The sequence below is a fragment of the Hemiscyllium ocellatum genome, chromosome 11, assembly GCF_020745735.1.
Source record: "Hemiscyllium ocellatum isolate sHemOce1 chromosome 11, sHemOce1.pat.X.cur, whole genome shotgun sequence".
NCBI lineage: Eukaryota > Metazoa > Chordata > Chondrichthyes > Orectolobiformes > Hemiscylliidae > Hemiscyllium > Hemiscyllium ocellatum.
In genome coordinates, this window is record NC_083411.1 from 10,833,247 (window position 1) to 10,858,387 (window position 25,141).

General features: G+C 42.2%; 1 protein-coding gene across 2 annotated transcripts in view; it reads left to right on the top strand.

Moving 5' to 3' along the window:
- aff2 (AF4/FMR2 family, member 2) overlaps positions 1–25,141 on the top strand; it is a 536,530-nt gene that overhangs the window by 484,137 nt on the left and 27,252 nt on the right. The window contains exons 10-13 of one of the 2 annotated variants that reach the window (XM_060832402.1): positions 14,980–15,142; positions 16,595–17,581; positions 22,742–22,869; positions 24,356–24,572. In XM_060832402.1, the coding sequence (XP_060688385.1) occupies positions 14,980–15,142; positions 16,595–17,581; positions 22,742–22,869; positions 24,356–24,572 (1,495 nt within the window). The remainder of the gene's footprint in view (positions 1–14,979; positions 15,143–16,594; positions 17,582–22,741; positions 22,870–24,355; positions 24,573–25,141) is intronic. The other variant, XM_060832404.1, reaches the window with a different exon arrangement.

Here is a 25,141-nt window from a genome sequence, read left to right on the forward strand (position 1 = left end):
TTTCATGTACAGTGTTGACCCTGGGGCTGCATTGACAGTTTTCTATCGTACTGCCAGGGCCGGGAGCCTTAATATTAGTGAGGGAATGCAGAGTGGCATCAACAGAGTGTTTGCAAGTGCTAACCTGGGAATTTCATGCATGGGGAATTTGACACAGAGGGGGTCAGAGGTGCTTTGTCTTACGCTATGTTTTCTAAGTTTTCAGACACATTCATTTGATGAGCAGGTAAGTGATTGTTTAGTGAGTTTTATGATTTTACACTTCTTATCCATAAGTTGTTTAAACTCATACTGAGGAGATGTCAGCATTGCATTCAATTTATATCTTAACCACTCAATATATTTAATTCAACTACAGATTCAAGCCGAATACATTGCGGATAGGCAAGTATTAGTAGGATATGGGCCAAGTGCAGGGAAATGGGGTTAGCATGGACGGACATTTTGGTCGGCATGGATCGATATGGGCCTGAATGCTATCTCCATGCTGTATGACTCTATGACTTTATATTTCCGAACATGAAATGTATTTTGTGAAATAAAACACCAAAAGGATGGCAGAAAAGGTGATGTTTGCAACTGTAGCACGTGGGTACCAATGAACACCAGTGTGTTCGATGGCGATTACATCTGCAGTGAGTTTGTGCAGCTCAAGCAACTTCAACTCTGAGTTGATGAGCTGGAGTCAGAGCTTCAGACATAGCAATGCAAGAGAGAGGGGGATCTTCCACAGAAACATTGTTCCAGCAGGGAATCACATCCTTTGGAGTATGTGTTTCTGCTTTGGTGGTCATCATTTAGGGATGGAACAGTGTGCCTGGAGTGACTGGGGATCCAGAAGGTAGCAATAGAGCAGGTTTACTCCCTGCATAGAGTCCGAAAGAACTGCGGATGCTGTAAATCAGAAACAAAAACAGAAATTGCCGTCTCGGCTTTTCGGTGAAGTTCAGAAGAAGGGTCACTCAACCCGAAATGTTAATGCTGATTTCTCTTCATAGATGCTGCCAGACCTGCAAATTTTTTCCAGCAACTTCTGTGTTTCTTACTCCCTGCAATTTTCTATGCAGGATTGAGGTTCCTGCAGCTTGTGTAGTCAATTGCAGAGACTGGAATGAGAACAAGCAAACTGACATTGTGGTACCAAATGCCTTTCGAGTATCTGAAATGAAAAACCAACATCATTGTAGGAAAGGAATGGATGTCATTCTCTATAGCCAAGAACAGGAATTGTGAAGGATATCTTGCTTGCCCTATATCTGGGTTAAGGACATCTCTTTGAGTCTGAGAGTAGAAGGGAAAGGATTCAGTTGTCATAGTCCATGACAGAACGAATAATGTAGTTGGAATTAAGAAAGAGGCTTTGCTGTGTCAGTGCAAAATGTTAGGAGTTAATTTAAAAGAAAAACAGAGCTGCAAAGGTAATAATCTCTGGTTTGTTATTTGAATGACATGCAAATTGGCACAGACTAAACCAGCTGAATTTATTCTTTATTCATTCATGGATAAGGGCATCACTGCCTGGCCCAGCATTTATTGCTCATCCCTAATTGCCCAGAGTCAACCACATTGCTCTGGGCCAGGAGACACATGTAGACGTGATTGGTTTATCCCTGACAATTGATAATGATGTCATGGTTATCATTAAATTCTGAATTCAGCTTCCACCATCTGCCATAGCAGAATTTGAACCCCACTCCCCAGGACATTACCTGGGTCTCTCAGTTAAGTGTCTCATGATAATACCACTCAGCCATCACCTCCCCCTGTCTGAATGGGTGGCTCAAAGGTGAAAGTGGTTTCAATTCATGAGGTGCCGGTACCATAACTAGAGAAAGGGGGGAGCTGTGTTTTTGGGATTGTTTTCAGTTCAAGGTATCGCTAGAGCAACAGAGAGGGCTGCAAACTAACTAGGAATGGGGCAGGTGGTGGTGGGGCAGAGGGAGACACTTGTGACATTTTAGAGAAATGACGGTAGTGCAGGAAATGATGCAGGATAATGGTAGCTGGAGTATAATAGGGAGAAGCTGCTGAAAAATGTGTTGCTGGAAAAGTTCCTGAAGAAGGGCTTATGCCCGAAATGTCAATTCTCCTGCTCCTTGGATGCTGCCTGACCTGCTGCGCTTTTCCAGCAACACATTTTTCAGCTCTGATCTCCAGCATCTGCAGTCCTCACTTTTCCCTATAATAGGGAGAAACAGAGCATACAAACATCACAGTGCACCAGTAAATATGGTCAGAGTAGGGCAAAATCGCTAAAGTAACAGACTGGTTGTAGGATTCAGGTGAAGAGAGATTTAGAAATCCATTGATAAAAGTTAAGGCAGTATTGATGTGGGTAAAGGCAAGTTGAGTTGGTCAGGAAGGGACATATTGTGCATGTCACTGTAACAGTGCATCGAGAGTGGGATCTCTGCAAAGGGCAGTGGTTAAAAAAAAACGATTTGAAGTTACTTTATTTGAATGTGCACAATAAGGTAGATAAACTGCAGAGATAAATGTTTTAGATCTAATCACAGTTACGAAGATATGCTTACAAGGTGTCCAAAGCGAGAAGATATAAACTCAGAAAGTTGTCATTGCAAAAAGAAACAAGCAGTAGGTAAAGAAAGAGACTTGGTGCTCGTAATAAAAATATCACAAGTTGGAGAGTGAGAAACCATCTGGGGTCTGACAATCAGGAAGTAGCATCAGAATTGCTGAAGATTAAAAAGAGCAAAAGTCAGAAAATTCTGGTGGGATAGATTTAAAGACCCCCGAATAGTAGTTATTGCATTTATTAAAAAATAAATGACTGTATTGTCCTAAAAAAAGCAATATATTTTTGGTAGGGACTTTAATCTTGGCATAAGTTGGAGCAACCAAGTTATTAAATACTATCAGGGAGAGGAGTTTGTAGAATACTTCTGCAAGAGTTTCCAATTGCAATATGTTGTGGAACCAGTCAAGGTTAAGCAATTTTAGATCCAGCATTGTGCATTTGGGTCTGGAGTCACATGTAGGCCTGATTGGTGTTTCCCTGACAATCACCAATGATGTAGTGGTCATCATTTGATTCTTAATTCAACTTCCACCATCTGCCGTAGTAGTATTTGAACCCTACTCCCCAGAACCTTCCCTGGGTCTCTCGATTAATTGTCTCGCGATAATACCACTCAGCCATCACCTCCCCCTAACAGAGTTAAATAATAATGTCAGAGTAAAAGATCTGCAGGGGACTAATGATCATAATACAATTGAATTCCATATTCAAAAGCAATACACTACAACCACAAACAAGAATCTTAATCCTAAAACAGCCAATTTTATTGTCATTTGAAGGATGGCATGGTTAATGTTGATTGGGTAACGGTATGATAGCATGTAAACAGTGGGAAACATTTACAGAAATGTTCAACAAAAATAAGGTCCACTGATGAACAAAAACTGAAACAGAAAATCCATCTGCAGCTTACTGAGGGGGCTAATGGTAGTATTAGATCAAAAGAGGCTTGTAATGTTGCATAGATGAGGTAAATCTGAAGATTGTATTTGTTTTATAAGCCAACAAAGGCTCATCAAAAATTTGATACAAAGGAAAAGCAAGAATATTGGAGTACACTAGTCAGGAATATAAAAACAGAGCTCTTGCAAGAATATAAGAAGGAACTAAATATTAACATAAATATGGGTCCCTGAGAAGCTGGAGCAAGAGAGATAGTGAGGGGAAATGAGGAAATAACAGATAGTGAACAAAATCTTTGGGCTAAATCTTGCATTTTTGTAGTGAATTTTGAGTTGCACTGAATTTTTTTCAAAGGTTATTTTCCATGGTACTAGCATGTTTTCATGTTGTATCTCACCAAACATGCCTCATTAAATATCTTCCCTGCATCAGTGGCTTCCACATCATCCACTTCTAGCCCCATTTTCCCACATGCCTTTCCTGGAACAGCTTTCCACTCACCAGAAATCCCAGAATTGACTTGCCTCCCTGATGCAGATGCCATCAATAAATACCCACTGTGCATCTGAGCGAGCACTGTATGTCTGGAAGCACCCTGTACAGTCAATGGCATTTACCCCATTCCACCATTAACCTGCATCTTTCCCACTCACTGTCATACACTAAGACTGCCAACAGCATTAGCCTGTCTTCTCATTCACTCAAAACGCCAGAAGTAACAGCTGTGCCCCCTCCTTTAATTCCCTCTATATCTGCCCCTCTCATTCCTGGAGGAAAACAGCCCACCAAAGGGAAGAAAGTGTAAAGACAGGATCCTTATGTGGAGAGGATCATGACTCTGACCACTCCGAGCAGCTGATTGAACAGAAGTTTTCTTGCTTGATTTTACTGAGTCCTGCTCGCATCCAAGATAAGCCTCCTGCCTTTGTGTCTTAGTGAACAGCAAGGCAATACAAAAACAATTGGAGCCTGGTTTCTTTGTTGAGTGGAAGAAACACAAAAGGCTAAGGGAAGGCAGTGCAAGGCAGGGGTGCTGTGAGCATCTCAGAGTGAGTGAGCACTATGGGCGCAAGCAAACAGGCCACAGATGCAGCCTGGGGTGCTCAATATGGTGGATGTATGGCCCTCAACAAACAGACAGGGTCCGAACTGTAGCATTAGTTGCCAGTGCAGCCTGAGGTATAGCGCACCATAAACGAATCGGAGATGTGCCATGAGGGAGTCCGGCACATGTTGGATGCCAATGTCCAGGGAGGTGGGCTGCATGCAATTGGTACCATGGAGGGTGTCTGGAGATGTTGGTGTCTAATATCCAACATCGAAGCCCTTTAGAGCAAGTCGTGAGCCAAAGTTGTCAGGTGGCTGCTCTGACTTCTATGTTGAGGGTTCTCAATGTCTAGTTTGGTACGGTGGGAAGCTGAGTTTTAATAAGGTGAGTTGTGGTATTAATGAGCCAAACAATAATCTCCCTTAATTGGCAACTCGTCACTTGCAAGAATCCTTTCTTGAAACTAATGCATAAAAGATTCAGGTTTTTGGGCTCTCTATAATTCCGCCTTTGTGTCTGTCTTCACAGTGTAAATAGAGAATAACCAAAGGCTAATTCGAGTGAGGAAATTAAGGTAATTAATATCAGCAGAAAAAAAAAGACACTGGAAATGCTCAGGGAGTAAAATACAACAAATCCCAGGATCTGATATCCTCAGGTTCCAAACGAGAGTGAATGTACTAGCTATGCTTTTGCAAAGTTCCTTAGCTTCAGGAGTGGTCCCAGCAGATTGGAAATTATGAAATGTAACACCAATTCAGGAAAGGAGGAAGAAAGAATAAAGGGAATTATTGGCCCTTTAGCTTGATATCAAAGTTGTGGAATCTGTTATTAGGGAAGTCAGTTTAACAATGCATGGTGAAAATCATAGTGCCATTGAAACATGCAATGTCTTTTTACAAAAGGGAAATCCTATTTGACTAATTTATTGGAGTATTTTGAGGATGCAGATAATAGGGTAGATCAGGGAGGGTTTGTACACCTGGATTTCTGAAAGGTACTGTCACATTGAAGCTTCCTAAGGATTCATAAAGCTGGGGAAGATGCATAGGTATAAATAGAGCATTGGTTAACAGACAGAAGGCGAAGAACAGGAATAAAGATGCATTCGTCGAGTTGGCAGACTGAGTGCCATAAGGATCAGGCTGGAGCTTCAACTGTTTATAATCAATATTAATGACTTAGCCAAAGAGACAGAAAATTGTGTATCTACATTTGCTAATGAAACAACAATCTGCGGCAATGTAAACTGTGAGGGGGGGATACAAAATGGTACAGTCAGGTTAAGTGAGGGAGCAACATGGTGCCAGATGCAGTAGAATGTGGAGAAATGTGAGGCTATTCATTTTGATTCTAAGAACACCAAATCAGAATGTTTATTAAAAGGATTAAACATTTCAATTATGTTGCACATGTTGCTCATCCAAGGACCACAAACAATCTGCGCGTACAGCAAACAATTAGGAAGCTAAATGGCATGTTGACCTTCATTGCAAGAGGATTGGAGTTCAAGGGAAAAATGTCTTGCTACAAGACTTGTATAGGGCTTTGAAAAGATCACACATGAAATTCTGGCCACAATTTCGACTTCCATTTTTAATTGAATGGAGTTAGCTTTATTGCCACACATATTCACATGAGTACAGTGAAAAGTTTAGAAGTCAGCACTTGCGGTTCCATCATAAATACAAAGGTATCAGGCACAGATTCTTGAGTATAAAATCTCAGAGAAAAAAAATAGAAAAATAAACAAATAACAAACTCAGCATTACAGAAATTCAAAAGCACAAAATCATAGTAATAAATTGGAAAAATAAATAAATGTTTCACAATAACGGTGCTTCCACGATAATGTAACAAGATGAAACAAGGAATTTTTTAAAAAGTGAATTTAAGACAAAGTACAAAGAAGGATATACTTACATTGGAGGTAGCCTGTCAAAGAATAATCCCTAGGGGTTCTCGCAATGAGAAGCTGAGTCACTTGAGTCTATGTTCTCCACAGTTTGAGAATGTCAGGTGATCATGTTGAAACAATCACGACTCAGAGGAGGTCTGACAGAGTCGGGACTGCGATGTTTCCCCTGGCTGGGGAAATCCAAAACAAAGGGCTGATTACTTCGGACTGAGAGCAGGATAAATTTCTTTCGAGTTTTGGTTGTGAGTATTTGGAGTGGAGAGGTGTGGATATGCCACCATTGAAAATATGTAAGATTACAATAGACAGATTCTTTTTGTCTTTTAAGCAATGGTTGGGAAAGTCGAATCGAAGCCCAAGTTAAACAACGTCCTGATGAAATGTTGGCGTCAAAATGGTTTGTTCAGCGTTATACTCCACTCCTGCTCCCCATCCTTATGGTTCGATATGCCTCTGAAGTCGAGCTGACACTTAATCTGAATCCTTGAGAGACAGCTCTAGATCAGTTGGCATTACTTTTCTCTTTGAGTCACGTTGCATTGTTCAAGAGACTTAGGGCATAGAAATCAATGCTGAGACCCTTATACTGTAATGAGAGGGGGTCAGTTAGCTCAGTTGGCTAGACAGTTGGTTTGTGATGCAGAGTGACACCAACCACATGGGTTCATTTCAGGCACTGGCTGAGGTTACCATGAGGACCTTTCCTTCTCAACCTCTCCCCTGCCTGGTGACCATCAGGATAAACTGTCAGTAATCATCTTTCCTGAAAGAGAGAGCATCTCCAAGGTCTGGTAGGACTATGTTAACTTGACCTTAAGCTTTGCCCACAAAGAGGGAGTGCTACATTGCTGAGCTATTGTCTTTCAGGTGAGATGTCTCATCAAGGTCCTGTCCAGCTCCTTGGCTGTACATAAACTATCCCATGGCACTATTCCAGGGATGGGCAGAAGAGCTATCCCTACTGTCCCGGTTAATATTTTTCGCTCAACAATTTAAAAAAATGATATTGCTAGCCATGGGAGTTTACTGTGTACAAAATTTTCTGCCAAGTTTTACACATCTCATCAGTGACAATCCACTGTATTGTTCGGAAAACATGTTGACATCCTTAAAGGTGCTATGTAAATGCAGGTATGGTCATAAAGGCATTCAAAACATAGTTATATTCTATAAGCTCACCAAATGCAGTGCTAGTGGGAGAATTTAAATGTACCTTCATAAAAACATAATCAATCTCATGAAACAGGTCAAGGAATTGACCACATTTAGAGTATTGCTACATTATGGGAGAGACGTGGAGGCTTCGGAGCGGGTACAAAAGAGGTTTCCCAGGATGCTGCCTGGATTCGAGGGTATGAGCTGTAAGGAAGGGTTAGAAAAACTCAGGGTTGTTTAGCCTGGAGCGGAGTAGTCTGAGGGGAGATTTGATAGAAGTCTATAAAATTATGAGATGCGTGGATAGAGTTGACAGTCAGAATCTTTTTCCCAGAGCTGAAATGTTTAATACTAGGGGGGATGCATTTAAGGTGGGGTGGGGGGGGGAGGGTAGTTTCAAAGCAGATGCGAGGGGCAAGTTTTTGACACAGAGACAGTAGGAGTCTGGAGCATGCTGCCGAGGGTGGTGGTGGAGTCAGCAATGATTAGGGGGCTTTTAAGGGACTTCTAGATAAGCATATCAATATGCAAGAGATGGAGGGATATGGACCAAGGGCAGGTAGACAGGATTAGTTTAATTTTACGTCATATTTGACACAACATTGTGGGCTGGAACACCCGTTCCTGTGCTGTACAGTTCAATGTTCGAAGGAATTATTTATTTCACTCAGTTGCAAGATTCATTTTAGTTCCTGTAAGAGAGTAAAGTATTTGGGGACATGTAATCAAAGCTCTGTCTGCCCCTTCAAGTGAAAGCAAAGGTTTTACACTGCAATTTCATGAAGGCAAGGCAACTCATCCTTAAAATATATTCAGTGAAAAGTCTCTGGGAATTTACTGTATACAAATAGACTGCAGATGTTCCTGCACCGAAACAGTTTACAAACACCCCTACTTGCAGTGACTATTTCCAGTAAGTGAGAATCTGAAGATCTAAGCTCAGATTACAATTACAGAATTCCCCACTAGCAACATCCTGGGGTTACCATTGACCAGAAACTGAACTTGCCTAGCTATATAAATACAGTGGCTACTACAACAAATCAGAGGTTATGAATGCTGCAACAAGTAACTGACATCCTGACTCCCCAAAACCTGCGAACCATCTGATATGCACAAGTCAGGGGTGAGATGGAATACTCCCCACTTGCCTGGATGAGTGCCAGTCCAACAACACTCAAGAAGCTTAACACCATCTGGGACAATTAGCCTGCTTCATACCCTCCATCACTGGCACAGTGCCAACAACGTGTGCCATCTTCAAGGTGCACTGCATTCACCCGCCAAGGCTCCCCCTTAGAGAACAGACCTTCCAAATCTGTGATTGGTTTGCAGGTGTATGGAAATACCACTTCTAAGCCACACACCATCCAGACTTGGAAATATAACACCATCCCTTCACTGTCACTAGGGCCCCCTCCTTAACCTCACTAAATGACCCCAAGCTTCAAGGAGTGCAGTGGTTCAAGAAAGCAGTTCCCTCACACTAACTCTGGGGTAATTAGAGATGGGCACTAAAATTGCTCTAGCCAGGGATGCCAATGAACAAACAAGAAATATCTTAATTGGGTGGAAAGCATTTTGGAATGATCGACCCAAAATGTCGATTTTCCTGCTCCTCGGATGCTGCCTGAACTGCTGTGCTTTTCCAGCCCCACTCGAATCCAGAATGATCTGAAGTCATGTATGACAACAGATGAGTACAAAATATTTCTTTTCATTTCTGAGCACATTATCGGTTTAATGTGTTTGAAAATGAGTGAGTTGACAGGAAACAGTATCAGAACATGCAAGCATTGATTCCAAAGATCCTTCGAACCTGCACGGTGAACAATTTCCAGCAGCTCCCCACAACCACTGTGGCCCACCCAACGATGATTTTGACAAATGTTTTGCTTCCAGGTTCTGCTGGCTTTCCGTGGAGTGCAGTGATTATGGATTCGTTCTACCACTCGCTCAGAGAAAGGAGAAAGGTCTTAAGTGAATTAGAACAGTTTCAAACCAGAGTGATCGATCAAATAAATCCTGACCACTTTAATTGGTTTCACTAAATTTAATTGGTCGTAATTTCACGACGATACGTTTGATTTAGCTGACGAATCTTACCCCTCTGAGGAATATCATGACATTATAGCATAGCCATAACAGTTGATTTTACACAATTACAGTGTGTGAAAGCAATAATTTAATATATTAAGAAGTTTAATGATTTTTAAGGCAAGTCATTGCACATTATGATCTCTGAAAGTGCTGAAATTATTCTTCAAGGCAATTTATCACAAGATTATAGTAAATGATGTGTTGAAGATCATTTAATAACAGCATGCTTATGCTGGAGTGGTTGCACAGAAAACATGGACGTTATGGATTACCCTTTTAGGTTTCTGGTGAAAGAAAATCACTTCTGACCTTAACCATTCAGAAGAAATATTTGCTTAGGGCTGGAGAGTGTAATAGTCAGGGGTCACTGCATGGGTGGCTAGAGGCTGTTGCCAGACAGGATAAAAATCTTAAAAAAATAAATCAGAGAGAATTTAACAAGTCTTGGGCCAAATCAGGCCCTGATTTCACTGTTTTCTGTTATTTCATATTGTTGTTCCTGAACCATGTTGCTCGCAGACTGAACGTCTGTGAGCTCTGTAGCTCATGAAGCATTTGAAAACTATCTGCCTTCCTGATCTACACAGCACCAGCCGGAAATGATAGGGACAACATTTCGACTTCAGCTCCAATCGAAGAATTGCCCTAAAAAAAATGCTTGAAATTGCACTACTTGCATTAGGCTTTGCTTGTGTGCTAACATTTATTTGCATAATCACAAATATAAAATCTTCCCTAAGACAGTTGGTGTAGCAAAACAGAGTCACTTCCTTTATTCTTCACTATCCATTAAACAGCGATTCTTAATGTATTTCGGTATGATTACTTGGTGTAGTTTTATTAATCCAGCTCAAAGTAGGTTTAGCACAGGGGAAGAATTTTTAATTAAGGTGTCCAGGTCTTCACCTCTGGATAGTATAATTTCATAACATTGAAATTGCATTTTAAAGATCTACACAAAATCATTTCAGATTCCAGTGTATGTAGGGGGAGGCAATGGCCAAGTGGTATTATTACTAGATTATTAATCCAGAGACCCAGATAATGTTCTGGGGGAATACAACAAAGAACTGCAGGTGCTGGAGATCTGAAATACACAAAAACAAAAATTTCCCTGATAATTTCCTGACAGCTGACATCAGGCTTACTGACCTGTAAATTTCCAGATTTTAAACCTGACACCCTTCTTAAACAAAGGAACGATGTTGGCTATTTTCCAATCCTCTGGAACCTCCTTAGTGACCAAAGAGAATGCAAAGATTTGTACAAAGCCCCAGCAATTTCCACACCTGCCTCCCTCAGCATTCTGGGAGAGGTCCTATCAGGTGCTGGAGACTTGTTTACCTTAGTGCTTTTCCAAAGACACAATGCGTAGCCCATTTTTAAATTGACATGTCCTAGAATATCAATATGACTCTCCTGACACTTACCATCTATCATGTCCTCCTTCTTTGTGATTACTAATGCAAAGTATTCGTTAAGAACCTCATTGACTTCCTATCACTCCACACATAAATTCCCTCATTTGTCCTTGAGTGGAACTACCTTTTTCCTCCCCTCTTGCTCCTTGTGTTATGTATCAAACGCATTGGGATTTTCTTTAATCCTGTTTACCAAAGGCCCTTTTAGCCCTTGTACTTCCTTGTTTGACTTCTTTCCTGCTATCTGTGCACTGTGGGCAGCACGGTGGCTCAGTGGTTAGCACTGCTGCCTCACAGTGCCAGAGACCCAGGTTCATTTTCCGCCTCAAGGAACTGTCTGTGTGGTGTTTGCACATTTTCCCCGTATCTGCGTGAGTTTCCTCCGGGTGCTCTGATTTCCTTCCACAGTCCAAAAATGTGCTGGTTAGGTGAATTAGGTGCCCGTAGTGTTAGGTGAAGGGGTAAATGTAGGGGAATGGGTCTGGATGGGTTGTTGTCCGGTTGGTTGGTGTGGACTTGTTGGGCTGAAGGGCCTATTCCTACACTGTAAGTAATCTAAATCTAAAATCTTTGTATTCTTCAAGGGCTCTGTCTGTCTTCAGTTTCCTAAATCTCAACTATGCCTCTTACTCTTTTTGACTGAACTCTCAATTACTTTTGTCATCCAAAGTTCCTGAATTTTGCCGCCTCTCCATCCTACGTATAATCTCTACTACCCTCTTCTGTCGGACAGAAGATTCAAAAGCTCAAACACATGTACCAACAGGTTCAAGAACAGCTCCCTCCCCGCTGTTGATAGACTTCTAAATGGACCTCTCAAAACTTGAAATTACTGTTGATCTTGCTCTTTATGCAGCCTCTCTGCAGCCATAACATTCTATTCCTCGCGGCGTTCTATTACCTTTCAGCACTTTGGATGGTATGAGTTGCCTGTACTACACGCAAAACACAACTTTTGACTGTACCTAGATACATATGACAATAATAAATCAAATCAAATCTAATCTTTTGCATTATGGCCTCATGATGAGGAAACCATGAATTCAAATGCCATTGTACTGGGTGGGGGATTTAATTTCAGTGGAATACATTCTATAAAATTTGCAACAAAAAAGAACTAATATCAGTAATAGTGACACAGCAAGGATGTTCGGAAAATCACATCGGCTTCATGAATATTCTTTGTAGATGGATATCTGTTGTCCTCACCTAATCTGGTCTATATCAACATATGTAACTATGGCAAACAGATTAAGTACTGCTGCCTGGAACAGTCTCAAACCTATTCAGAGTATCATAGAGATGTACAGCACAGAAACAGACCCTTCAGTCTAACTTGTTCATGCTGACCAGATATCCCAACCCAATCTCGTCCCATCCGCCAACACCCAGCCCATATCCTTCCGAACCCTTTCTATTCATATACCCATCCAGATGCCTTTAATTATTGCATTTGTACTATCCTCCACCACTTCCTCTGGCAGCTCATTCCATACATGTACCACCCTCTGCATAAAAATTTGCCCCTTAGATCTCTTTTATATCTTTCCCCTCTCACCCTAAACCTATGCCCTCTAGTTCTGGACTCCCCCATCCCAAGGAAAATATATTCCATTGTATAAATGCAGAAGGCTCATGCGTCCCCTTCTCAAGGGCATTATGGGAATGAGAAATAAATGCTGCCCTTATAAGTGATTCTTGCATGCAATGAATAAATAATAAAAACAAAACCTATGTTTAAATTCCCACCCCTTCTCCCCAGCATTTGTGCTACTCCAATCTATTCTGTCCTTTCCTAGATATTACTGAAAAAAAATTGTGAATGCTTTGGATTACAAGAGTGACAGTTATTGAAGTGAGAAATGCACAGTCCAAGACATTTAAAGAACAATATCAATAGAGTACTTAAATGATTTGATGTGAAGAGAGCCCAACTGATACTTAAAGGTGAAGTATTGAATTTCTTGACAGCACCAAAAGCCATAGTGAAATTTGAGCACCAACAAGGTTTAGGTTCACATTTCTTGGCTGGTGTTACCTGAAATACGAACATTTTGAATAAAGTCAAAAGGCCAAATAAAAACAAAAAGACAGAATTTTGTTCTATTTATGGTGATTGTCAAAGTGTTTTACATTGTTATTGTAATATGGTCAGCCAGGTGGACCTCATAGAAGATGAGGTCCCTGATTGGGGCTGTTAACCTAGTCCAATCAGGGAACCCTGGCTGACAGATAGAAACAGGAGTGTCAGAGGTTCAGTTCACTCTGAGAGCTGGCTCTGGGGGAGCTGGATCAGTGTCAGGGGATCTCCACATGTAATTAAAAGGTGATTTTGGGGACAAGACACTGGCCTCTGTGGAGTTATTTCCGTTATGTATTATGGTCCCAGCTGATGTTACTGCAGGACAAGTCAGATCTCAGAATAAAACATTTGAATAAAAGCAAAATACTGCAGATTCAAGAGAACTGAAACACAAAAATTGTGGAGAAACTCCTCAAGTCTGGCAGCATCTGTAAAGAGAGAAACAGAGTTAATATTTCAAGTTCAGTTTGGCTCTCTTCAGCAATGAACAGAAATATCGGACCCAGAACATTAATTTTGTTTCTCTCTCCACTGATGCTGCCAGATCTGCTGAGTTTCTCTGTTTTTTTCTGCGTTGGTTTCAGAAAGAAATAAGGCTTAACAGATCATATTTGTTTTAATTTAACATGATGGATTTTCTCCAAAACATAAGCACACAAGTCTGTGGGTTTGACGTTAACAATGAAGCAGAATCTCATTGCAAAAGGGAAATAGAAAATTAAAATAAACAAAATTAAGTATTCTAAATATAACACCGTTTGAATGATTTCAAAAGAGATGACAAAACAAAAACCTATTTACTCCACATCATCACTTTACTGTTTCGAGTAAAAAAACAAGAGAAATTTCCCTCCCCTTTCAAATATATAGGTTTGACTGAAATACTTCTTCATTGTTTCAGTCTTGTCTGATGCCTTTTTCATTGAAACCCTACAGTTTGGAAGCAGGCCATTCAACCCATCGAGTCTACACTGACCTCAGAAGAGCATCCCACCCAGAACAAACCCATTACCCTATCCCTGTAACCTTGCAACCTTCTTGAAAATTCTCAGGCCATTGAGATCTTAGACTTCCTCAGATCTGAATAACCAATGTTGAAAGTTTCTAAGTAAACATTCCTGATTTGGAGGTTACACTAACTGAACTGTTTTACTGATGTAATGCTTTTCCTTAACAACTCTCCTTTATCTTGGAGAGACTGCTTGAATCTGGCTTCAGTCAGACCTTCCAAAAACCTTTCCAGTCTCTGGGTTTTCGTAAGCTAAAATCAATTCTCGATTACTCTGAACAAAACAAACTAACATCTTCCATTATTTTCTCTTGCCTATTTCCATTAATATTTCTGAAGACAAATTCTTGTCTAAAATCATGGCGTCTGAAAAATGAACCTTGTTAATTTAAACCTCTTTATAAAAATAGACCAACACTCATATGCCACTGTCAAAATTCAAAATCTTTAAAAAGTGACATTAATAATCACTTCACAGCTGCAATGAATTGAAGAGAGTTGGTAATGTTACCATTTATGGAGTTAGTGCGAGAATATGTGATTGGTGGGTGCAAAGCTTTCTTAAATGCTGAGGAGTTGATGTCTCAAAGGGATCTTTCCTGACCATTTATCTCATCATCCCTCGCTGCTAACATCAAGCAAATTTTCGCACATGCCCCCACACCTGATGCTAGCCCCCAACCGCATCCAAAGCTTTCAACTGACCCATCTTCTCTACTGGCATCCTGTTAGCAGCACTGTCAAATCCAAATCGTACTTAGCTTTGGAAATGACTGGGTTAACTCTTCTTTTCTTTCTTGTAGCAGCATCACTTTGCAGACTTCCCACGTTTCAGGCTCCGGCCATTCCAGTGGTGGATGCAGCAGCTCCAGTGAGTCCGGGAGCAGCTCGGAATCTGACTCAGACAGCGAAAGCAGCTCCAGTGACAGTGAATGCAACGAGCACTCGCGTAGTGCTACACCAGAGGTACACAACACTCCCTTCTACTGAGACAGCTCCGAGTGGGAATGAATGCGTCCTGCTGTTTTTTGTTTGTTTCGATTGCCTCCACTGTTTAGGTAGTAGAGAGCAGCAGGGGTATGGGACCACTGAGTCCTGTTCCAGGTTGCACTGTGGCTGATCTTGCAAATCCCTTCCTAACAGCGCCATGAGTGACCCTTAACCTTATGACAGCAACGTTCAAGAAAAATGTTGCCCCCCCCCCCCCCTTGATCAGGAGGACAGTTAGACATGGAAAATTAAATTCCGGTCTTGTCAGCAGAGCCCACATCTCAAGAGAGATCATATTTTAAAGACTATTCAGTCAGACATTTGATTCCAGTTAACATAGACAATGCCTCGTGTACGAATTTGGCAATGAAAATGCCTTGAAGGCTCTGAGTTTGAATGGTGAGATTTGCCTGCCACCTACAGTCACTGCCCAATTTAATTCCCCTTCCCACTCCCTTTCCAACATGACCATTTCTTGGCCTCCTCCGTCGTCACAACGAACCACACTGCAAGTTGGAGGAACCACACCTCATCTTCCACCTGGGCAGCCTACAGCTCAGAGGACTCAATGTTGAGTTCTCCAATTTCAAATAACCTCCCTTCCAATCGCCTGACTCCCTACCAGCCCCACTCCCTTCCTTCCACTCCTCCCTGCCACAACTGGATTCATTCCTCCCATTGACCAACCAACCTCTACCTGTCTTCACCAAACCCCACTTAACCACCCTGCCCCCGCCACCTCCTTTATCTATGCTCCCCCACCCCCCACCCCCAGTCCTGAAAAAGGGTTACACCTAAAATGTCAGCTTCTCTACCTCCTGATGCTGCCTGGCTTGCTGTGTTCTTCCAGCCTCCTACCTGATTACTTTGGATTCCAGCATCTGCAGGGTTTTTTTTGTCTCTAACCAGTAGACCTGGAACAAGATAGTTTCCTGAGCAGGGAAGATTATTTGAGGGGACAGTAGAACATAAAGGTAAAGTCACCCTCGTCTTACCAGACTATGGGACTGCTCGCTCTTCAGAGAGACAGATGACGGTCACCATGCCTCAGGCGAGGGGAGAGATTGAGAAGGCACGTTCCCCCTGGTAACCTCAGCTGGTGTGGGAATTGAGCCCACACTGTTGGTGTCACTCTGCATTGCAAACTAACTGTCCAGCCAATTGAGCTAACTGACTAAGATACAGCATTGTGGGTGTATCCCAGTTTAGCACATGAGAGTGACTGGGCAGTTGTATAACCAACCATGTGGAATCAGGAAGGCGTGTATAACCCCTTTGGTAATGGTTGAGTGACTGTCTGATACCTGCTCTCTGAAAGGTTGACTGTTTCCTCCAACTTATATTAAGTTTTGAGTCAGGAAGTCATGACTGCTGACACTGTTTGTTGTAAGAATGTGATGAAGTAACTTTTCCTCTTCGATCTCCTAGCCTGAACCACCATCAACCAATAAATGGCAATTGGATAAGTGGCTCAAAGTCCACTCACACAACAGGACCATCGTCAACAACCAAACCGATTGTGATGGACTTGGTGATTCTCAACCTCAGAGCAATCAACAGAATGACAAAGAGATCAAAGGGAAGCAGACCATATCACTGCCTCAGCCAGATTCCAAAGATAGGGTCTTACTCAGTCCCGTCAGGGAGAAAGCTAAACCAAGGACTGCACAGAAAACCCCGGAAGGGAAAAGTGTGAAGCAAAAGTCCCCCGTACCCAATGAGCCAGCTCCTCCAAGGAAGACCACGGGTAAGAAACAGCCCAGGAGAGTGGAATGCACTCCCAGCTTGGAGGAACAGAGCTGGGCCAAGCCAAATAACCCCAGCAGCACTCCCAAAGAAAGAGAGAGCCGAGGAGCTTCAGCCGAACAACCCAAAGCAAAGCCGAGAGCAGCCATTAGCAAAACGGGACCCAGGAAAGAGCCAAGAACCAGCACAGCGCCTGCTGTTGACAGGAAAAAGCACAGAGTGCCTGGTAAGATTGTGCCTAAATCGAGAGAGTTTGTCGAGACAGACTCGTCTGATTCCCACACAGATCAAGAAGAACACATGCCAGTGAAAATCCCAGTGGGTTCCACCATCACGCCAAACTCACTCCAACCTAAGGATTGTGGGAGCGTCAGTAACTGTGCGAGTAGCATTTCCACCGACGCGCCTACTACTGACTTAGAGGAACCCTCATTCTCACCTCTTCCACTACCACAAAATGAACTTCTTTCCCCCCTGAGAGATTACGAGGAAATTAAATCGCTTTGGGTGAAATTTGATCTCAGTCTGTTGTCCAGGATTCCTGGACAAACCCCAGCAGAGATAACGCCAGTGAAGACAGAGGTCAGAGAGTCCAACAGTAAATGCAGCTATCAGTCGCCTACCGCAATGACGGACAAAAACACAATCAAAACAAAACGGAAACACAAGGTTAGTGACCTTTCTGAAAGGGCAGGCGCGAGGAAATTTGACCGAAAATTCTTAAACACTGTAGAGGAAACAGGAAACAATGGGGACTGTAGATGCAGGAGAGTATCATGGTAGCGATACAGTAGTATAATGAGTATGTTAATGGATCGGTAATCAGAGACCTGGTGCAATAGCTGGAAGATATAATTTGATTTGATTTATTATAGTCACATGTACCTAAGTACAGAGAAAAGTTTTGTTTTGCATGTAGTAATGGAAGATTACTAACATACAAGGATATACAGATCACAGGGTGTTCAGACAGAGCAAGGCATACAGGGTTATGGCTGCAGGAGGTGTACAAAAGCAAGATCAGCATTAGGTTTGAAATTTGAGAGGTCTATTCATTTAATTCTTACCATAGTGACTAAGGTACTTAAATTCAAGGAATAAAATAACAACCAGACGTTTTTTTCTGAAGGAAAGACTCAGGAATGGTGACCATGAATTTACAGTGTGAGAACTAGTAGCCTTTCCATTAAAAGCAGTGATGAGGAAACATTTGGAAAGGCAAGCAGACTTGTAGGGCCTGCTCCTGTTCCTCATTGATCCGTGTTCAAAGCCTGTCCGATACACTAATGTCCATTAGAGAAGGTGATCTGCTGACCCCATGTGTTTTCAGACCCACAACCATTTCACTGAAATGGCCTAACTAGCCACTCAATTTGTACTCAAGGAAACAGCTCACCACCACCTTCTCAATGGCCCTTGATCACAGGCAGTAAATGCTGGCCTTGCCTATGATGCCCACATGGGATCTAGAGAGAGAGAGAAAAGGTACAAAGTATGCAGAGCAACAAGTTGAGAAGCAGACAACCCATTGTGTGACAGCACTGGATGGAATAGCTGAATGGTCACTTTCAGTTCCTATCCAGCGGCATTGAATAACCATAAGTAACCTCAACCAGTCCACTCTCAGGAGTGGAAATGAGATTTTTCCAATCAAGAAAGTGAAATGGAAAAATATACTTCTTTCTCTGTCTCCCAGAATCAGCTTGCTCCTAAGTTGAGTTTCCACGGCCTTGGGATAATTAAGATTATTGTTCATCCCTAGATAGATCCCATCCAAACTTGTTAAATTCCTACATAGAGCATAGACTGTTACAGCAAGTACAGGCCCTTCAGCCCTCGATGTTGCGCTGACCTGTGAAAATAATCTGATGCCAATCTAACCTACACCGTTCTGTTATTATCCATATGTATGTCCAATGCCCATTTAAATGCCCGTAATGTTGGCGAGTCTACTACTGTTGCAGGCAGAACATTCCACGCCCTGACTATTCTCTGAGTAAAGAAACTACCCCAGGTATCTGTCCTAAGTCTATCACTCCTCAATTTAAATCTAGGTCCCCTATAATGCGATGACCAGAACTGTACACAATACTCCAGGTGCGGCCTTACCAGTGTCTTGTCCAGCTGAAGCATGGCCTCGTGGCTCTGAAACTCAATTCCCCCTACTAAAAACACCAACGCGCCATATGCCTTTTTAACAGCGCTATCAGCCTGGATGGCAATTTACAGGGATTTATGCACCTGGATACCGAGATCTCTCTGTTCATCTACCCTGCCAAGAATTTTACCATTAGCCCAGTACACTGTATTCCTGTTACTTTTTCCGAAGTGAACGACCTCACACTTTTCTGCATTAAACTCCATTTGCCCCTTCTCAGCCCAGCTCTGTATCTTATCTGTGTCCCTCTGTGACCCACAAAATCTTTCGGCACTATCCACAGCTCTGCGCATCTTAGTGTCAGACGCAAATTTACTAACCCATCCTTTGACACCCACCTCCTGATCATTTATGAAAATGATGAACAGCAGTAGCCGCAAAATAGATCCTTGCAGCACACCACTGGTAACTAAGCTCCAGGATAAACATTTGCCACCAGCTACCACCCTTTGTCTTCTTTCAGCTAGCCAATTTCTGATCCAAATCACGAAGTCACCGTCAATCCTGAAACTTTGTATTTTGTGCAATAGCCTACCATGTAGAATCGGATTAAATAAGTTTGCAGATGACACTAAAATTGGAGGTGTAGTGGACAGTGAAGAGGATCACCTTAGATTACAACAGGATCTGGACCAGATGGGCCAATCGGCTGAGAAGTGGCAGATGGAGTTTAATTCAGATAAATGCGAGATGCTGCATTTTGGGAAAGCAAATCTTAGCAGGACTATTACACTTAATGGTAAGGTCTCAGGCTGTGTTGCTGAACAAAAAGACCTCAGAGTACAGGTACATTGCTCCTTGAAAGTGGAGTCGCAGGTAGATAGGATAGTGAAGAAGGCATTTGGCATGCTTTCCTTTATTGGTCAGAGTATTGTTACTGGAGTTGGGAGGTCATGTTGTGGCTGTACAGGACATTGGTTAGGCCAATGTTGGAATATTGCATGCAGTTCTGGTCTCCTTCCTATCAGAAAGATGTTGTGAAACTTGAAAGTGTTCAGAAAAATTTATAAGGATGTTGCCAGGGTTGGAGGATTTGAGCTATAGAGAGAGGCTGAACAGGCTGAGGCTGTTTTCCCTGGAGTATCGGAGGCTGAGGGGTGACCTTATAGAGGTTTACAAAATTATGAGGGGCATGGATAGGGTAAATAGACAAAGTCTTTCCCATGGGGTCGGGGAGTCCAGAACTAGAGGGCATAGGTTTAGGGTGCGAGGGGAAAGATATAAAAGAGACCTGAGGGGCAACTTTTTCACGCAGAGGGTGGTACGTGTATGGAATGAGCTGCCAGAGGATGTGGTGGAGGCTGGTACAATTGCAACATTTAAGAGGCATTTGGATGGGTATATGAATAGGAAGGGTTTGGAGGGATATGGGTCGGGTTGGGATATCTGTTTGGCATGGACAGGTTGGACCGGGGAGTCTGTTTCCATGCTGTACATCTCTATGACTCTGTAACTCTAAGTGCCTTTCTAAAGTCCATATACACCACATCAACCACTTTACCTGTATCCACCTGTTTTGTCACCTTCTCGAATAATGCAATAAGATTAGTGAGGCACAACCTACCCTTCACAAAACCGTCTTGACTATCCCTCATCAAATTATTCTTTTCCAAATCCTATCTCGTGTAACCTTTTCCAACATCTTACCCACAACCGAAGTAAGGTTCACTGGTCTATAATTACTAGGGTTGTCCCCACTCCCCTTCTTAAACAAAGGAACAACATTTGCTATCCACCAGTCTTCTGGCACTGCTCCTGTTGACAATGATGACATAAAGATCGAAGCCAAAGGCTCTGCAATCTCCTCCCGGGCTTCCCAGGGAATCAGAGGATAAATCCCATCAGGCCCAGGGGTCTTATCTATTTTCAGACCTTCCAAACTTGCTAAAACCTCCTCTTTGTCAACCTCAATTTCATGCAATCTAGTAACCTATATCTTCGTCTCTAACTAACATTATCCTTTTCCAATGCGAATACTAATGTAAAGTATTCATTTAGCGCTTCCTCAATATCCTCAGATTCCACACACAATGTTCCACTATTATCTTTGATTGCCCCTTATCTTACTCTTGTCATTCTTTTATTCCTGATATACACATACAAGGCCTTAGGATTTTCCATGATTATATCCTCCAACAACTTCTCATGTCCCCTCCTGGCTCTTCTTAGCCATTTTTTTTAGATCTTTTCTGGCTAACTTATAACTCTCAAGCCCCCTGTACGTCTCATCCTCACATAAGCCTTTTTCTTCCTCTTGATAAGAGCTTCAAATTCTTTAGTAAACCATGGCTCCCTCTCTCGACAACTACCTCCCTGCCTGTTCGGCATATACTTACCAAGGACCCGCAGTAGCTGTTCCTTGAATAAGCTCCACATTTCAAATGTGACTACCCTGCAGTATCCTTCCCCATCCTATGCATCCTAATTCTTCCTTAACCACATCATAATTGCCTTTCCCCCAGTTATACCTCTATCCCTGCGGTATATACCTATCCCTGTCCATTGCTATTGTAAACATAAACGAAATATGGTCAAAATCGCCAAAGTGCTCACCTACCTCCAAATCTAATGCCTGGCCAGTTCATTACCCAATACCAAATCCAGTGTGGCCTCGCCCCTTGTTGGCCTGTCTACATATTGTGTCAGAAAACTCTCCAGCACATACTGAACAAAACTTGACCCATCTAAACTACTTGAAGTATAGTATTCCCAGTCAATATTGGGGAAATTAACGTCCTCCATAACAACTACCCTGTTACTCTCACTCCTATCGAGAATCATTTTTGCTATCCTTTCCTCGATGTTCCTGGAACAATTCAGAGGCCTGTAGAAAACTCCCAACAGGGTGACCTCTCCATTCCTGTTTCTAACCTCAGCCCAAACTACCTCAGTGGATGAGTCTTCAAACATTATCTCAGCTGCTGTAATACTACCCGATATGACGTTTAATTTCAGGTGTCTACTATAGAAAGGCCTTCTGCCAGTTTCAAGAATCATTTTCAAACCCGGTCTGCCAATTGTGTTCAGAAAATCCAAACATATTTCTTACAGCTGGTTGTTGCCATCAAACAGGTGTGTCATGGTTGCTCAGTGGTTAGCACTGCTGCCTCACAGTGCCAGGGACCTGGGTCCAATTCCATCCTGGGTGATTGCTTGTGTGGAGTGTGTTCACTTTCCCCATGTCTGCGTGGGTTTCCTCCAGATGCTGTGGTTTCCTCCAATAATGAGGCAAGTGGGCTAAGTGGATTGGTCATGCTCAATTGCCTCCAGTATCCAAGAATGTGCAGGCTTGCTGCACTAGCCATGGGAAATGTAGGATGGGGGTGTGGCTGTGGGTGGGATGCTATTTGGAGAGTCAGTGTGATCCTGATGAATTGAATAGTCTGCGTTAACACTGTAACGATTCGCGAATCAGAACTGTATGAGCTGTCAAACATGAATCCTTTATGATCTCTTCCCAGAAGACTTGCTATGCTGGTCCATGTAGGTATGGTGGCCTGAAGTTAACAAAATGCACTGTGCAATTTTCAATACTGTCCAGCTGAGTCCATGAAAACATCCATTGATTTCCATGGTGCTTTGTAGAACCATAACATAGGATGATATCTCCTCCTGATCTCTCTACATATTGCATTCACTGTCCTTCACAATCGATGACTGCCTTTCTTTAGCAGGTGGAACATCCAGAAGTTCTCTGTGATAACAAGAAACAGCGTGTGGAAAAGGAGATAACTGCTCCAACACTTGTACCTGTCAGTTGTCCAGTTGCCTCCGGTCACAAGCTTCTGAGCAGCAAAGAGTAAGTACCTTTCAATTTCATCACCTTTGACTTTCATTTAATATTGTAACTTGCAAAAAGCATTTTATACTTGTTTGTTTTTACTTTTGAATTTTAAATAACAAAGTCTGTAATGTACTTGGAGACAGTAGAAATCTTTTGAAATTATGCAGAGGCTTGAGAGTGTTGGCACAGCAGTTTGTCTGAGGCCAAGATTAGGCCTTATGAATATAAAATAGTCACTAATCAACCCAATCAGCAAGTCAGGAGAAGCCTCTGTCCCAAAAGTGATGAAAATTTGAGGTTTGCTTTCACAAAGAGGTGAGCAATAGGAGCAGATTTTGATATTTCAAACAGATTTTGTAGCATTTCTAATAAATGCAATGATATTGAATCTTGCTGTTCATAAGGAAAATTATTGAAAATTATTAGCAATTTCTATCTAAATGAAATGAAATGAAAGATGCAGTTGTGGTCGAGTGGTCAAGGCAATGGATATGAAATCCATTGGGGTTATCCCCTCATGGATTACAATCCTGCTGACTACGATCCATGTTTCTATCATTAGGGGCCGTATTGTGGCACAGTGGTAGTGTGCCTATCCGTGGTCTAGGAGGCCTAGGTTCAAGTCCCACCTGCTGCAGAGGTGTGTAGTAACATCTCTAAGCCAAGTTGACTCAAAAAAATAGTTTAAGTAAGAAACAGAAAGTACCTGAAAAATGTAGAAAGTCTGGGAACATCTGTTCCCAATGACTCGGGAGTTGAGAGCCAGGGGTCACTAGGCGAAGGGTATGGGATAGGCCATTTGGGACTAAAATGAGGAGAAATTTCTTCACCCCAGGAAGTAGCGAGTCTGTGGTATTCTATGCCTCAAAGTGGCTGAGCTCAAAACATTGAATCTTTTCAAGGCATTGGGTGTAGTTCTTGAAGCTAAAGGGATCAAAAGGCATAAGTAGGAAGTGGAAACAGTAACTCAGTTGGCTTGAAGGGCTGAATAGGCTCCTCCTGCTTCTATTTTCTGTTTCCTTTGATTGTCAATTGGAGTTAATCTTTAGAGTTGGATGTAACTGCTTCAGAGTCCTTTATTTTACTTTGGATTTCCAGCAACCACAGTATTTTGCTTTCATTTATAACTGCATCAGTGCAATTGGGATGCATTTGAGGACTGAATTATTTTTGCAGTCCTTCCATTGCAAATGTTCTTCTCAATATTGGCTCTTCAAAATCAATGCTGCAACAAGTAGTTTGCCATCAGGAAGAATATTAAAAGGTACAGAGAGCAAATCAAAGAATGAGATTAGCCTAGTAGAGAGAAAAGGATTCACTTGATGATCCAGTGGCTTTTTGTGTTAATTAAACATTCTGTGTTTGCTCAACTTATCCCAATGTTTATCCTATCGTCAGACATTCATTCTTTCTTTTGATGAACTAATAAAACATCTTGTGTTTGTATGACTTATCCCAATATTTATCATACCCTCAAATATTCATTCTTCCTACTCTGTAGGCTATCGAAGCAGTTAACAAAGAGGGAGAGGAAGTTCCCACCTCCGCTGTCACCCTTGCCAGATGAGCCTGAACCCAAGCGACGGAACAGTGAGAGTAACCCCCTGAGCCAGGAAAGCAACGGCAACTCGGTATCAGCCAGTGCCTCGCAGTCATCCGCACAATACAAGCACCGGAAAGCTGACAATAAACCCTCTTCCCATGTGAAAGATCCCATTGTGAGTTATTGCCATTAATCCCTTCTTACTTAGAGATGAGCAATGGTGGAAAATACAGAGCAAATCCATCTTTGAAAAGAACAGTGCAGGTTCATGTCCATTGTGGGCCAGCCCTCCTTATCTCTGTGTCTGAAGGGTATTACCTGGAGACCCACCCCAGAGACTCGAATGTATGCTCCCAGTACAATATTGAGAGAGTTCTGTCTTGTCAGAGGTGCAGTTTTTTGACTGAGATGTTTTTCCAGAAATTTCTTATTTTACTTCTGATTTCCAGCATCCACGGTTCTTTGTTTTTCCTTTAAATTAGAACATTTCTCTCATTTTAAATGCAACGTTGCTTCATCTACTAGTTCACACCTTGATGATATAATATGAGCATTTTTGTTATTCATTTACGGAATTAAGGTGTCGCTGGCTAGTCAGCTTTTAGTGCCCATTCCTAGTTGCCTGGAGGGTAGTCAACAACATTGCTGTGAGTCTGGAGTCACGGGGCAGCATGGTGGATCAGTACATAATACTGCTGCCTCACAGTGCCGGGACGAGGGTTCGATTCCAGCGTCGGGTGACTG